Source organism: Sorex fumeus, unplaced genomic scaffold, assembly GCF_029834395.1.
Source record: "Sorex fumeus unplaced genomic scaffold, SorFum_2.1 ptg000013l, whole genome shotgun sequence".
Lineage (NCBI taxonomy): Eukaryota > Metazoa > Chordata > Mammalia > Eulipotyphla > Soricidae > Sorex > Sorex fumeus.
The window spans coordinates 15,530,112-15,545,575 of NW_026606070.1; the positions used below are offsets into that span (position 1 = coordinate 15,530,112).

A 15,464-nucleotide genomic window follows, 5' to 3' on the forward strand; every position below is an offset into this window, starting at 1 on the left:
GTGGGGCTCTCCGAGAGGGACGGAGGAATCGAACTCGGGTTGACTATGTTGACCATGTGCAATGCAAACGCCCTACCACTGTGCTATCTCTACGGCCCTGTGATATTATAATGCTAAGTTATTTCATAAGTTTTATTTTCAAAAAATATACCAGTTATATAGTATTCACATAAATACCTTGCTAGATATAGGTAAAATAGTATTAGTATTGAGCCTAACTTCTATGATGTGAAAACAAGTCATTAACCTCCACAGTTATTACTTAATTCCCTTCAAGGATTATTTGAATTATTATCTGTATTGTGTTTTGTTTGGGAGGCACACATAGCTGTGCTCAGAGCTTATGCCTGCCTCTGCATACAGGGATCAGTCCTGACAATTTGCCTTGCCAGAGATCAAACTCAGGTTGGTTGTATCTAAGGCGAGTGCCCTGCCTACTGTTCTATTATTCCAGCCCTCAAGAACGAATTTAATGCTGTGTTGTGTTAGTGCTTTATAAAGTTTAAAAATTACATGCATTATCATCATACCCTTTCAGGAATTATTTGAATATCTTACCTATGCTTCAGGTAAGATATAATGCTAAAGGTTCCCAAACTTAGTTGGCCTATTATCTCTTTTTAAAAACTTACTCAGCATCTTCCCCAAAGTCTACATTTTTATAAATTAAGAAACTAAAAGCACTCCTGCTTGCGCCTGAGATCTTATTGCCCCTCTGTGGAGGGGTATAATACCACTAACTTTGGAAAAGACTGGGTAGCATATAAAGTACTATGCTGCTCTTTTCTTCAATAAAACTTTTTACAAAACATTGAGAGTGTGTATTTGAAGGGCTGGAAAAGATAGGACAGAATTTAAGGTACTTGCTTTGCACATGGCAAGTCTGAGCATTGCCTGGTGTGGTCCAAAACCAGAGAGTGAGACAGAGAGAGAGAGAGAGAGAGAGAGAGAGAGAGAGAGAGAGAGTTTGAAAAATTGTGATGAGTTGTCTTCTCATTTTTTGCCTAATTGTTTAAAACATACTATCTGAAATGTTCTAAAGTAACTTGAAGCATTTAAATTGTATTTGAAGTATCATTTTTGAGGTATATATTTGAAGTATCATTTTAAAGAGACAGAGAGAGAGAACCTCTAATTTTTCATTTACATATTGTGAGAATAGGAGGGACTATATAAAGGTGACTTAGAACCCTTAAGAGAGAGGGATGTACCCAGCAAATCATGAGGTTTTAGTAAAATGCAACAGTAAAGGCTACACAACCCTCTTCAGCTGAACAAAGTTAATGATTAGCACCTCCTAGACTTTACCACATCATCTCAGGATGTCTATTTGCCTTGATAGAGGACATTATCTTTTGTAGGCCAAAGATGACTACCCTTGCATCTGTGCAGATTAATAATTGATTAGTTCATAGTTGGGAATCTTAGAAAAAGGAAGAGGTTCTTCTCTGCTGGCACTTTTTACTGGGTAACTGGCAGGAGACAGATCTGTGGCAGGCCTGGCCAGCAGGAACATGAAGAGAATCCTGATTGTCCTGCTTGCACTAGCAGGGGTGCACGCCCTCGAGAGGGGTAAGACTTCCAGTGCTCTGTCCACTGACAAGGGCACTTTCTTTTCTGACTTTCTGATAAAACTTAAAAAATTACAAAAATGAAAGTGGGGGAAATTGAGACTATGTTAGGTAGAGAAATTAATCTGAGCTCAAATATGAAATGTTATTCTATTTTGAACAGGAAAAAAATTCAAGGATCTCAAAAAGGAAAAGGGAATATGCCTATTTTTCTTCTCTACATTGTTTGATAATCAAGATGCAGGGAATTATAGTAACTTAGGTTTTAACTGTTAAAAAGATTTAAAAAATGGAGGCTATGGTCAATCAGTGAATATTTTCAGATTTCAAGCTTTTATTTCCACTCAAAGCAGAATATAGCAGAATTGTACATGAGTGTATAAATGTATAAAGATTATATAAAAATAAAAAGTTTTCTTTGATCTTCAAGAAATACTGAATATGAAATAATTGAAAATTCATTACAGTTTCTAATATATCCCACATAAAATACCTTCAATAGCTGTTAAATAAGATAACTTAGCTATATTTATGTTAAAACTATTTTTCAAATAGTCTTAACCTTTGATCGATATATAAGAATTTTTAAACGATAAATTAAAATTGCATCAAATATACAACTTTATGAATTTTATAACTTGGGAGTTTTTCACAATAAATTCTAATACATTTTTTGGTTGATTCTTTAATGCTTGTAAGAGGTTCTGTTTTTGTTTCAGAAAAACTAATATTTTCATTTAGTGTAGTGAACACTCTCACTCAAGTGACACTGGTGAAGGGATTGGTGATGAAACACGGTATGCCTGAAACCCAGTCATGAATACCTTTGTCATTTATAGTGAATCAATTTTTTAAAATCTCATTCAAATAATAAATTAATATTCATATTAATAATACCTAACCAGTGGAATAAAGAATTATATCTAATAAGTTGGGGTTATTAACAATCTTACTTCTAAGATTATTCTCTTTATTTTCATTCTCCCTTGGTTTTACTTTAGTTGTTTAAAACTTTTTCTTTACTATCCGTGGGTTCTGCAGAAGAATCTTTTTTAATACTATGCAATATGAAATAAAAAATAAATTAGTAAACTTGTGTTCCTCAAAATTGGCTATGTCCCAAGAAACCCTGAAAACTTTCTTCCTTTCTTTGAACCTGAAAAATCCTACAGAAGCAACCTTCAAGATAAAGGTGGTCCCATTCTGGTTAGGTCTAAGAATTATGTAAGCTCCATAACATGGATCACCATCTGGACTTCTGAGTCAGTGAAATACTTTAGATTCACCTCAAAGAAATTGTGTCCTTTGGCAAATCACAATATTCTGCAAACTCTGTTTCAACATTCTTCAGCAGTGTCTCACATTTAATGAAACAGATACAGAAAGTCTACAATCACAAAGTTTTGAACTTCACAGTGAATTTAAATTAGATTAACTGACTCCTTACAGGTTTTATAATATATCCTGAAAAGTATAAAGTACATCTCAAAACAATTAATGTTCAATATTTGAGTACATTAATCATGATCCATCGATTCTCTGTTACATAATGACTGAGGATGCTAAAATATTAGTATGCAATCTACCTGGAAGCTAGGGATGCTAACTCCTGGAAGAAAGTTACATAAGTATAGAGAGGAAAAGTTTAGAGACACCTTAGGTAATGCAATATTGGTGTGGATTACAGTCATTTTAAAGTTCTAGAGTTGACCATCCACCAACAGCACTTACCCAGAACACCTTTTCCGAAGTGAATTTTGTCATGAGATTTGCATATAAGTGGATGGACATGGATAGTATCATGCTAAGTGAAATTAGTCAGAAGGAGAGGAACAGACATAGAATGACTGCACTCATTTGTGGAATATAAAGTAACATAATAGGAGACTAACACCTAAGGACAGTAGAAATAAAGGCCGGGAGGATTGCTCCATGGCTTGGAAACCATTCTCACATGCTGGGGGGAAAGGCAGCTGGGATAGAGAAGAAACTACTAAGTAAACGATGATTGGAGGGATCACTTGGAATGGGAGATGTGTGCTGAAAGTAGACTATGGACCAAACATGATGATCTCTTAAATAAAATAATAAATAAAGGCCCTCCCGTTGATCGTCGATTTGCTCGAGCGGGCCCAGTAACGTCTCCATTGGAGACTTTGTTGTTACTGTGTCTGGCATATCGAATACTCTCTCGGTAGCTTGCCGGGCTCTCCGAGAGGGGCGGAGGAATCGAACTCGGGTCGGCCATGTTGGCCGCTTGTAAGGCGAACGCCCTACCACTGTGCTATCGCTCCAGCCAGATGATCTCTTAGTACCTGTATTGCAAAACCATAACACCCAAAAGGAGAGAGAGAAAGAGGGAATGTGCCAGCCACAGAGGCAGGGGGTGAGAAGGGGTGGGGCTGGAAGGAGGGATACTGGGAACATTGGTGGTGGAGAATGGGCACTGATGGAGGGATGGGTGCTTGTTCATTGTATGACTGAAATGTAATCATGAATGTTTGTAATTCTGTAACTGTATCTCACAGTGATTCAATTTAAAAAAAATGAATTTTACTCAAGACTTATTTTTTACTAAGTCAAAATAAGCTCATTTAAGAAATAAGCCATACATTTGTCCTTTTTGGTTGCTTCATAGTTAGTACTTTTGTTGTCTTATAGTTCCTGAAGTCCTAAAAAAAAAAAAGAAACGACAATTTCCCAGTTGCCTCATTTGCACGGTCCCTCCTCTGTGATCCACACAGTTACATTCCTCACCTCCCTTACCTCTTAGCTGAAGCTTCCATATGGAGGAAACTTCTCTGACTAATCTACCCCAAATAGCATCTACCACTGCAGGCTTCTTCATTCTCTTACTCTGTTCTGAGTTTTAGTTCTAATAACCTCATCATCAAAGTGTGGTTTCCTGTAACCAGTTGTTTGTTTATTGCAACAAGTGTAAAAGTAAAATACAACCTCCATGAAATGAAGGACAATTTGTAGAACCTTCTACAAAATTTCAACAAGTTTGTGTAATGTCACAAATTTATCATTATTAGAATATTTCAAATGGTAGCACGGTAGCACTGTCCTCCTGTTGTTCATCGTTTTGCTCGAGCGGGCACAGTAATGTCTCCATTGTAAGACTTGTTGTTAAGTTTAAGATTCAAATCCATTATCACTATTAGTGAATTCACATGTAAAGTTATGCATCTAGGAGCTTCCTAACTTAGCATTTGATCAAAGTTAAAGAAAATGCTCAGTGGTAGTAGGTAGTTTTATTTTATTTTTTGAAAATATAGCTAAGACATTACATTGTAGTGACAATTAGAATGTAGTACCTGAAACATTCTGAAGATGACAGAGAAATTTAATTTTCTACCTGCATTATATTGACAAAACTCATTATTAGTTTAATAAGTTCTCTTTAGCAATCCAAAATAAATGAAGTGCCATAAAAGAACTTGAAGCAATCTTAATCATACTCTAGCACAAATTAGCACTTACTGCCTAATATTTGTAAAATGTTCAATTAGGTTACAGTTTTTATAAGTGGTCAATAATGAGCCTTTACCGCTTCTCTGGAATTTAGCGAGAATACTAAAAAATGATATTCCATTAAGGATAAAATCTTGTTAGAAGTTCAGTGTTACATTCCTATAGATTTTTTCCTTATAAAATTTTTATACACAAATCTAGATTTAAGAAACTAAAGTTTTCTGTGCAATTAACGTTGCTTATAGTTCTCTACTGTACTTTTAAAATATGCATTCAAATGGTTCAAGGGATCTATTTGACAAAAAAATACATTTGATAATAGACTTGATAATAGTACTACCTAAGATACTTATGGCGATGTATAGATATCCCTTTGTCATTAGATTGCATGGTTGTTTTTAATAGCCACTGAAATGTGTGAGTTGATAAAAATTAAAAGAAAAATTATATGTTCAATATCTTCTGAACTTTTTTAATCAAGAGGAATGTAGTTCATGGCTAAACTTTGAAGCAGAATCACTATTTCATGTTTATATTAAAGCTATATTATGTAAATTTGATTTTCCATTCTTCATTTAAGGATGCATTACTTCGGCTATTGTAAATTCATGCGTCATAATTCTTTATAAACTGGTATTTTTTACTAATTAATTTATTTATTTTATTTGAATCATAGGGATATACACATTTACAAAGTTGTTCATCGTTGGATTTCAGTTATTTAATGTTCCAACACCCATCCCTCCACCAGTATACTTTTCCCACCTCCAATGGCAGTGGGACAAGGTTGGGGCAAGAGAGAACTGGTATTTTTTTTAACATTCATGTATCCAGAATTTGAGGAGCTTCTTGAGTCCTGAAACAGAATAGATGTATTTTCCCAAGAGTTTTCAGAAAAGATAGAGAAATTTTTGCTTAAAGAAAACATAATTAGCCATGCCCTATTTGTAAAATGTATTCACAAGATACAGTCACGGTTCTCCTGTTGTTCATTGATTTGCTCGAGCGGGCCCAGTAACATCTCCATTGTGACACTTGTTACTGTGTTTGGCATATTGAAAACCTCACGGATAGCTTGCCAGGCTCTGCCGTGCGCGCGAGATACTCTCAGTAGCTTGCCGGGCTCTCTGAGAGGGGCAGAGGAATCGAACTTGGGTCCGCATATTGGCTGCATGCAAGGCAAACGCCCTACCGCTGTGCTATCGCTCCAGCCACAAATGCCTGATAAATATTATTATATTTGACTCTCTATATTGAGATTAAAGCAATTTAGAGAGTTGATTTAGATTCATTTAGCCTCTCTTGCCCTCATATTTGAAACAAAAAGAAAGACTATGAAGAGAAATAATTTAGCTTTTCAGAATTCTAGTCATAATTTGAAAAGGCAGGAACAAATTTTTCAAAAGCTATCACCTATGCTCGAGCGGGCCCAGTAACGTCTCCATTGGAGACTTTGTTGTTACTGTGTCTGGCATATCAATACTCTCGGTAGCTTGCCGGGCTCTCCGAGAGGGGCGGAGGAATCGAACTCGGGTCGACCATGTTGGCCGCTTGTAAGGCGAACACCTTACCCACTGTGCTATCGCTCCAGCTGCTAAACTCCTTTAGAGTAAGTCTCAAACTCATGACAAAACATACACAAGGTTAATATTTGGTTATTTGGAAAATAACAGACCACTTTCCATAAAAACAATTTATACATAAAGCTCTCAAACCTGACACAAAATTATATAGATATATATACCTCCAACCGGGCGGGAGCAATAGCACAGCAGTAGGGCGTTTGCCTTGCGTGCAGCCAGCATAGCTGACCCAGGTTCCATTCCTCTGCCCCTCTCGGAGAGCCCGGCAAGCTACCGAGAATCCTGGCAAGCTCCCCATGACTTATTCGATATGCCAAACACAGTAGCAACAAGTCTCACAATGGAGACGTTACTGGGCCCGCTCGAGCAAATTGATGAGCAACGGGAGGACAGTGCAATGCATACCTCCAACCAAAAAAGAACAACGATTATTCCATATTCCTTTAAAACTAAGCCCAATAATGCATTCAAGTCAGGATGCAGAGGATCATACTCAAGCATCCAAAAGGGGTAAGAGAAACCTGATACCCTATATGCACTTTGCAAAAACATTTAGAGACAAGAAGATGCTTACATCTGTGGAGATGTAATGAGAATCATAAAGGAAGAGTGCCTCCTTTTAGACTTATGATTACAATATTTATTTGTTTGTGTTACCACAACCGATGATGAGCCCAAGGGCATTAGCTTGAGTCTATGAGAACACTACAATGATCATTTATGGGCAGCTATACCACTAACTCTTTCTTCTCCTGTTTTAATTCATTTTAGCAGTTTCAGAATCTAAAATTAAATTTTATTTGTTCCAATTATGCTGAGGTTCACTTAATTGCCTCTTGCTTTTTTCAATCTATTGATATTATGTGTATCTTCAGATAACATAGAGATCTCTAGGTTTAATATTCAAATTGTTGAATTTCAGTTCATTGACTCAAACAGTAATAAATGCACACTTGTGAAAATACATCAACATCAACATGAAAAGTCAAGTGGTGCTATATTGACATTTTAAAAATGCTAATAGATATGGTTAAGGATGCTAAAAATGAAATATTATTCAAATGACAATTGTATGACAATGTTTCTAGTGATATATCAATAGTTTCATCTCAAATAGACTGGATCTGATTTATCTCAAATCAGCCCATCAATGTTTAATCTTTTCAAGCAAAATCACTATCCTAAAATCATTAATATCTAATCGAATTTGAATAAACACTTTTATTCATAGTCTTTAAAAGGGTGTAAGGGCAGAAAGAGTTCAGTAGTGATGTGCTTGCCTTGCACATGACTGACTCCAATGCCATTTTAAACATTGCATATGGCCCTGCACCCCTCAGGATCCCTCAGAATTATTACCTGAGTAGAGAGTCCAGAGTATGAACATGTATGGACAAAAAAAATTTTAAATAATGAATAAAGGTTATGAATATACAAACAGCTATTCTGAACCTTTCTGGAGAAAGGAAGGATGAAGGAAGGAAGGAAAGAAGGAAGGAAGGAAGGAAGGAAGGAAGGAAGGAAGGAAGGAAGGAAGGAAGGAGGAAAAAGAGGAAGGGAGGAAGGAGGACAGAGGGAGGGAGGGAGGAAGAAAGGGAGGAATGGAGGGAGGAAGAAAGGGAAGGAAGAAATAAAGGAAGGGAATGTTAAAGGGACTAAATTGCAAAATATAACTCAATCATCTATTCAATTAAATCATCTATTCATAAACAAAAAAAACAAACACTGTCCTCCTGTTATTCATCGATTTGCTCAAGTGGGCACCAGTAGTGTCTCCATTGTGAGACTTGTTGTTACTGTGTTTGGCCTATTCAATATGTCACGGGTAGCTTGCCAGACTTTGCCGCGTGGATGAGATATTCTCGATAGCTTGGTGGGTTCTCTGAGAGGGGCGAGGAATCAAACCTGGCTCGGCCGGGCTGGCTGCGTGCAAGGCAAACACCCTGCCGCTGTGCTATCACTCCAGCCTCCATCTATTCATAGACATAACAATTATATTTCATGCACGAATAAGTATTACTGCTGTGTCAAGAGACATGAAATGCATACAGCCATAAAATTTTCCTAAGAGTAAATTAATTTGATCTGAAAAGTTCAAAATTAGACATGACTTCCCAGAATATTTCACAATATAGATAGAAATGGGACATTCTACCACAAAAAAAAGAAGTTGTGCAAACATTTGGCACTAAGGTGTCATTTGATGTGAAAATTTCATCAGTGTCACTAAGACTTTGTCAATATTTACTGTGTCTGTACTAAAGTCCAGCTCACCTTCTTAATAACCACTGACTCATTTGAGAACAGAATATGTTGTTTATAGTTCACTTGGTATAGAATTGTACAAATCAAAGGGAGCTCAACTGTTGTGAACCAAAAATGAAACAAATGTCCACAGAACAAGAAACCAATTTGTAAATATTAATATTGCATATTAATTTTAGAGTTTGTTTTCCCTTGGAAGATGAGAATATTGTTAATGTTTGAATAGTCTTGTGAATTGTACATCTTCTCTTTGGCTATATAACCCTTTCATAAAAATCATATTCTAGTAGTCTATCTGAGAAATACAGTACAACAGCTTCCTCTACAGGTTATTTTTATATGGACAGTTTTACTCAAATTTTAATTCAGAACATTCGCTTTGGGTTTCCTCCTTGCCCAAGGATGACAATTTCAGCAAACTCATTCTGAAATCACTTCAAGTCTTATGCGGTTTATCTGTTTCCTCTCACTATCAAATTATTTTTACACTCCAACACTACCTCTGAATTCTAAAGTACTATGCAAATAGAAGGAGCTGACAAAGTTTTCAGCAATCATCTGTAGTTTTCATTTACACCACATTCACATGCATGCTAAGAGTACCATAACACATTGAGTGAAACTGGTGAGATGAAAAACCGATGCTTAAAGGCTAGTAACAATATTTCTCGGGGCTCACGTGACATGTTTCATTTTGGTTTTGGTTTGGTTTTGCTTTTGCTTTTGGAGTCTCACCCAGCGATGCTCAGTGTTTACTCATGGCTCTGCACTCAGGAATTACTCCTTGTGGTGCTTGGGGGACCATATGGGATGCCAGGGATTGAACCCAGCTTGGCCATGTGCAAGGCACATGCCCTCCCCCCTGTACTATCACTCTGGCCCCCATGTCCATATTTCATTTTGAATATAGGATTTTATCTGGTACTTTATTAAATGAAAATAATAAAAGATTCAACAAGGGACCAGGGAGATAATTCAAAGAGCTGGAGACTAGGCATTCCGTCTTTTAGGCCCTGAGTTCCATTCCTACTTAGATAACTGAGCCTGACTTCAATCCCAACAATTACAGTGTGGTACTGATGGACAGTTTTACTCAAATTTTAATTCAATAGATGCCTGCTAAGAAGAGGATGTCCTCAAGTCAATGTGGTCAGAACTGTCCAGCAAATTGAGGGCATCCTGCACTGCTGGGTCAGAACAAGGCAGTGGTTATTACCTCGCTTACCTTTTTTTGTTCTTATTTCTTTAAACTGAATTAAAAGAGGAGGAAGTGATTTAAATTTCCCTTTTAATACTATTATAAAGACAGAACCTAAGAAATATTGCCATATCAAAAAAAAAAGGAAATATTGCCATATCAATCGTTTCCATCTTGCTACTTGGTATAGAAAGACTGACTTAGTATTTTCAGCATTAATTCACTTTTTCTGATACCTTTTGAAATTTAGAGTATGACAGTGGCTGGGAGTGAGATAGGGTGATAGAACACACACTTCACATTTAGGAAACCTTAGGTGTGATTGCCAGCATCACAGAAAGATTTTATTGTGCGTCATATTAACATAATTCATCATGAGGAAGCTAGAAATGCACCTAATACAAAATGTCATTAAGAAACAAAATATACAGGAAGAAAAGTTACTTTACCAAATATGAATCCGTGAGTACTTGCACATTTGCAGGAGGCGGGGGCAGGGTATCCCTGGCATTGCTTAGGACTCTGCACTCAGGCATAATCTTTCCTGCAGAAACTATCTGTGTATCAGGGATAGAGCTTGGCAAGCACCTTTGCCACTGTACTATCTCTTTGGCCCTATGCATGCATATATAATGTAAAATATGTTGAAAAGAGATAAGAAAACTCTTTCTATTTCTGCTTTCTAGGCAGAGAATATGAAAAGGAAAAAGTCTGCAAGGAACTCGCCCATATGGGAAAAGATAACTTTAGATCTTTGTAAGTATAGTCATCACTCTTGATTACTCCGTTCTGAATGAAACTGTATATGGTAATTTCAGATCAGCCTGGAGGGGGCAATAGATGCCTGCTAAGAAGAGGATGTCCTCAAGTCAATGTGGTCAGAACTGTCCAGCAAATTGAGGGCATTCCAAATTTACAATGAAACTATTAGTATTATTGTCGAAGACTATTATCAGTAAGTTCATCGATGAGTTAAGAGAATAAGTAAGCATATTCTAAAGTAAAAACTAATGCTAGGACTCCAACACCGGTAGAGAGGTAACGGGACATTTATTTGAGGGGTAAGGAGAAATAGAAAATATCTGACTGGTTAGAAGAGAAATTGCAAATCCAACTCCTGCAAATCTGCAAGATTATCTTTCAAGTCATTTTTATTTTACTAAGTATGCAATATTCCTTTAAAAAAAATGAACAGACTCTTGTTTTGTATGTGAAAATGTGAAAAAATGATTAACTCTCATTAGGATTGACTTTGTTTTCTTCACAGATCAATAATCCTCTACAGCAGAAAATTCCCCAGTGGCACATTTGAACAGGTCAGTCACCTGATAAATGAAGTTGTCTCCTTGACAGAAGCCTGCTGTGCTGAAGGGGCTGACCCTGAGTGCTACGACAGCCGGGTAGGTTTCCATGACTGGCCCTGTCAACAGTGGCTCAGAAGAGAAAGATGAGGAGCCAGAGAGAGGGTGCAGTGGGAAAGGGGCTGACCTTTGTGTAGCTCAAATATTTATTTTTATGAAATCTAATATGCAAAAGGAGAATCAAGAACCCTGGAGTAAATAAAGAGAAACCTAGACTAAAGCCATCAAGAATTTCGTCTTCTTGGAGCCGGAGTGATAGCACAGCGGGTAGGGTGTTTGCCTTGCCCACCACCAACCAGGGTTCGATTCCCAGCATCCCATATGATCCCCTAAGCACCGCCAAGAGTAATTCCTGAGTGCAGAGCCAGGAGTAACCCCTGTGCATTGCCGAGTGTGATCCAAAATGAAAAAAGAATTAAGTCTTCTATTTGAATGAAAGAGGTTCTCCTTCTCAGTGGGGAATTGTAGCAGAAAGCAAGTGGGAGATCAGGAGTTTTTTTCAAGTAACCTCTTACTCTTATAGTTGCTAAAATCACACAAAAAATCCTGTTATTCGTCGATTGCCTCGAGCAGGCCCCAGTAACGTCTCCTTCATCCTAGCCCTGAGATTATATTCAAGGCTCTTTAGGAGAATGAGACCCATCATTGTTACTGGTATTTGGCATATTGGGTACGCCACGGGAAGTTTGCCAGTCTCTGCTGTGTGGGCAGGCTACATTCGGTAGCCTGCCAGTTTGTCCAAAGTAGGAATGAGATAATAAGATGTCATAATAAGATGTTATAATAAGAAGGCGGCATTCACGGCCGCACGGTTCCGGGATCTGGTTTTTATAGTCTCTGAGTCTTGGCCGCTGATGGGATTACACGGCGCCAGTGGGTCAATTGGTGGGTGTGACCCCCGCCTACTGGAATTTGGAGGATCTGGGTGGAGGATGATCGGCCCTGATCCGAGTAGGCTCGGAGATCTCGGCCCCGGAACCCGCATGGCTTTGTCCCTCTGCCAGTACCTTCATGTGTGCGGAGAGTGGTCTCAGCATGGTGGTGGCTGGTCCTGGAGGTCTTCGGCTGCCAGAGCCCTGGTCGGGGCGGGGAGGAAAGCTCAACCTGCTGCCCTCCAATGGGCTCTGGCGAGGACAGTCAGGCACGGGGGCAGGAGATTGCACTGTTCTCTTCTGGGAGCTGGTTTTTAGTCTCTGAGTCTTGGCCGCTGATGGGATTACACGGCACCAGGGGGCCAGGTGGTGGGTGTGACCCCCGCCTACTGGAATTTGGAGGATCTGGGTGGAGGATGATCCGCCCTGATCCGAGTAAGCTCGGAGATCTCGGCCCCGGAACCCGCGTGGCTTTGTCCCTCTGCCAGTACCTTCATGTGTGCGGAGAGTGGTCTCAGCATGGTGGTGGCTGGTCCTGGAGGTCTTCGGCTGCTGGATCCCTGGTCAGGGCGGGGAGGAAAGCTCAACCCGCTGCCCTCCAACGGGCTCTGGCGAGGACAGTCAGGCGCGGGGGCAGGAGATTGCACTGTTCTCTTCCGGGAGCTGGTTTTTATAGTCTCTGAGTCTTGGCCGCTGATGGGATTACACGGTGCCAGGGGGCCAGTTGGTGGGTGTGACCCCCGCCTATTGGAATTTGGAGGATCCGAGTTGCTAAAATCAGTTTGGATAAATACCCGGGCTGGAGGATTTAACTTCTAATGGATGTAATCAAACATAGTCCAAAAATTAATGAAGGTGCTATTTTTTGTTCTATTCTAAGGAGATTCATTTATTAACATAAATAAGACCCTACCTTGCTTATAACTATAATTAAGCAACATGTCATGTTCACAAGTCATCATATGGAGTGTTGGCATGGGTTAGTTTTTTACAAATGAGAATTTTAAAATTAAAGTCTAATTAAAGATATACCAGAAGGAAAGGGAGGACAGTAAATGTCAATTGTATAGTGATGGATATAAAATAGCCTTTTGGTGGCAAACAATGCAGTTTTTATATATATATATCTATATTCCCATATTCCTGGGATTCTATATAATGTTATGAACCAATAATAGTACTTGAATAAAATGAACTACTAAGATATTATTATGAGAAAGCTAGAAATTTGATGAGTAGATTTCCTTTTTCTTCTCTCCTTTCTAGACCTCAGCATTGTCTGAAAAGTCCTGTGAAAGTGATTCCCCATTTCCAGCGCATCCAGGAACCTCCGAGTGCTGTGCCAGCGAGGGCCTGGAGCGAAAGCTGTGCATGGCTGCCTTGAAGCACCAACCACAAGAATTTCCGACTTATGTGGAACCAACAAATGATGAAATTTGTGAAGCATTCAGGAAAGATCCCAAGGGATTTGTTGAGCAGTAAGTGAGCTTTTATCAGAAATAAAAACCTAGGACAAAGAATATCAGAGATGTGGTGATATATATCTCCTCCACACTGATATATACACACTCTCCCACAAACACAATATATATGTGTATATACACATATATATTTTTATATATGTTTAATATATATAAAACACCTGTTCTATTGCAATTTGGACAACTCTCAATAACAAAAAATTTCACTCACTCAGTACAAACTATCTCTGTCAGTGCAGATTATTATAAATGCTTTTCTTAAACAAAATCAACTTTCCTACATCCCAGTCCACTCATATTATCTGAAGCAGAATTACTTTAGTGGTTTAGTCTCCATATGATATTTTCAAATGTTTGACAGCAGCTATTATGCTTCTCCTTATGCCAAGAATTTTTTGCATACTCTACATGATATTTAAAATATGCACAGCAACAAAATTCTAGTTTCCACTAAAGCATAAGAAATAGTGTTTTCCTTTCATTCCTCCAGAGCACCCCTAGAAATGTTTATGAATGTGAAACATGTTATATAGCATAAATTAGCATATTACTTCGATCTCATTGTTTAAAATTCATGAGGAGTCGTATTCATAAAGAACCAGGCAAGACTTGTGCAGAACCAAATTGATGAAGCAACAGATTGTAAAGTAATATTCATTAGGAGGTAGATCCACAAGCAATTCTGTATATTAGTCTTAGAATATTATAAAATAAAAAAGTAGACATACAAATAATAGTAAACAGAGGAAAAGAGCAATGTCATTCAAACTGACTTTAATAGTATGAAACTATTGACTTGATAAAAATTGGTTGACTTGCCATTATAGTGCATTTCCACAGGATTTTCTAAGAGTTTAGTCTCTCAAACCTTTAGGGACTAAGAAGAATAAACTAAAAAGAATAATTAAATATATACTTCGGGGTCAGAGCGATGATACAGTTGGTAGGGTGCTTGCCTTGCACAAAGCCATCTGGGTTCAATCCCTGGCATCCCATATTATCTCGAGCCTGCCAGGAGTGATCCTTGAGTGTTAAGCCAGGAGTAATCCCTAAGCACTGCTAGGTATGGCCCCAAAACAACACAAAACAAAAAACTGTATACTTAACAATTATCTGGAATAATTAATTGAGGTAAGGGGAAGGAAATCTACCATATTTACTTTCATGTGCTCAATTATATAAGCAGTTACTTTGGGCCATAAAACTTGCAAACCCTAAATAAACAAAAATACAAATGACTCATTTCTCAAAGAAACCACCAGGGTATTAGAGAAACTGATATTTAATGACAGCATTGATGACAAATAAATAGCATTAAATCCCTTTCTCTAAATCCTTGATGTTTTTCAACATCAATATTTCACATGAATAATTATAAATAGTAAAGCTATAAATTAGCAAACAGACATCCTCTTAGTTGACAGTTTCTGACAAATGTTTTAACCATTTCTGTTATTGTTTCCTACAGATTTCTGTATGACTATTCTATTAACTATGGACAAGCTCCTCTGCCACTATTAGTTGGTTATACCAAGACTTATCTCTCAATGGTAGGGTCTTGTTGTGCCTCATCAAGTCCAACTATATGCTTTTTGAAGGAGGTAGGTATCATTTTATTCATTCCATATAATTTTTTTATTTTTTTGTTAATAAATG

General features: G+C 37.9%; 1 protein-coding gene across 1 annotated transcript in view; it reads left to right on the top strand.

Annotated features, from left to right (window-relative positions):
• Positions 1–1,440: 1,440 nt before the first annotated feature.
• GC (GC vitamin D binding protein) overlaps positions 1,441–15,464 on the top strand; it is a 33,094-nt gene continuing 19,070 nt past the window's right edge. Inside the window, exons 1-5 of the mRNA XM_056111283.1 lie at positions 1,441–1,572; positions 10,781–10,850; positions 11,362–11,494; positions 13,594–13,805; positions 15,277–15,409. Of these exons, the coding sequence (XP_055967258.1) occupies positions 1,515–1,572; positions 10,781–10,850; positions 11,362–11,494; positions 13,594–13,805; positions 15,277–15,409 (606 nt within the window). The 5' untranslated portion in view covers positions 1,441–1,514. The remainder of the gene's footprint in view (positions 1,573–10,780; positions 10,851–11,361; positions 11,495–13,593; positions 13,806–15,276; positions 15,410–15,464) is intronic.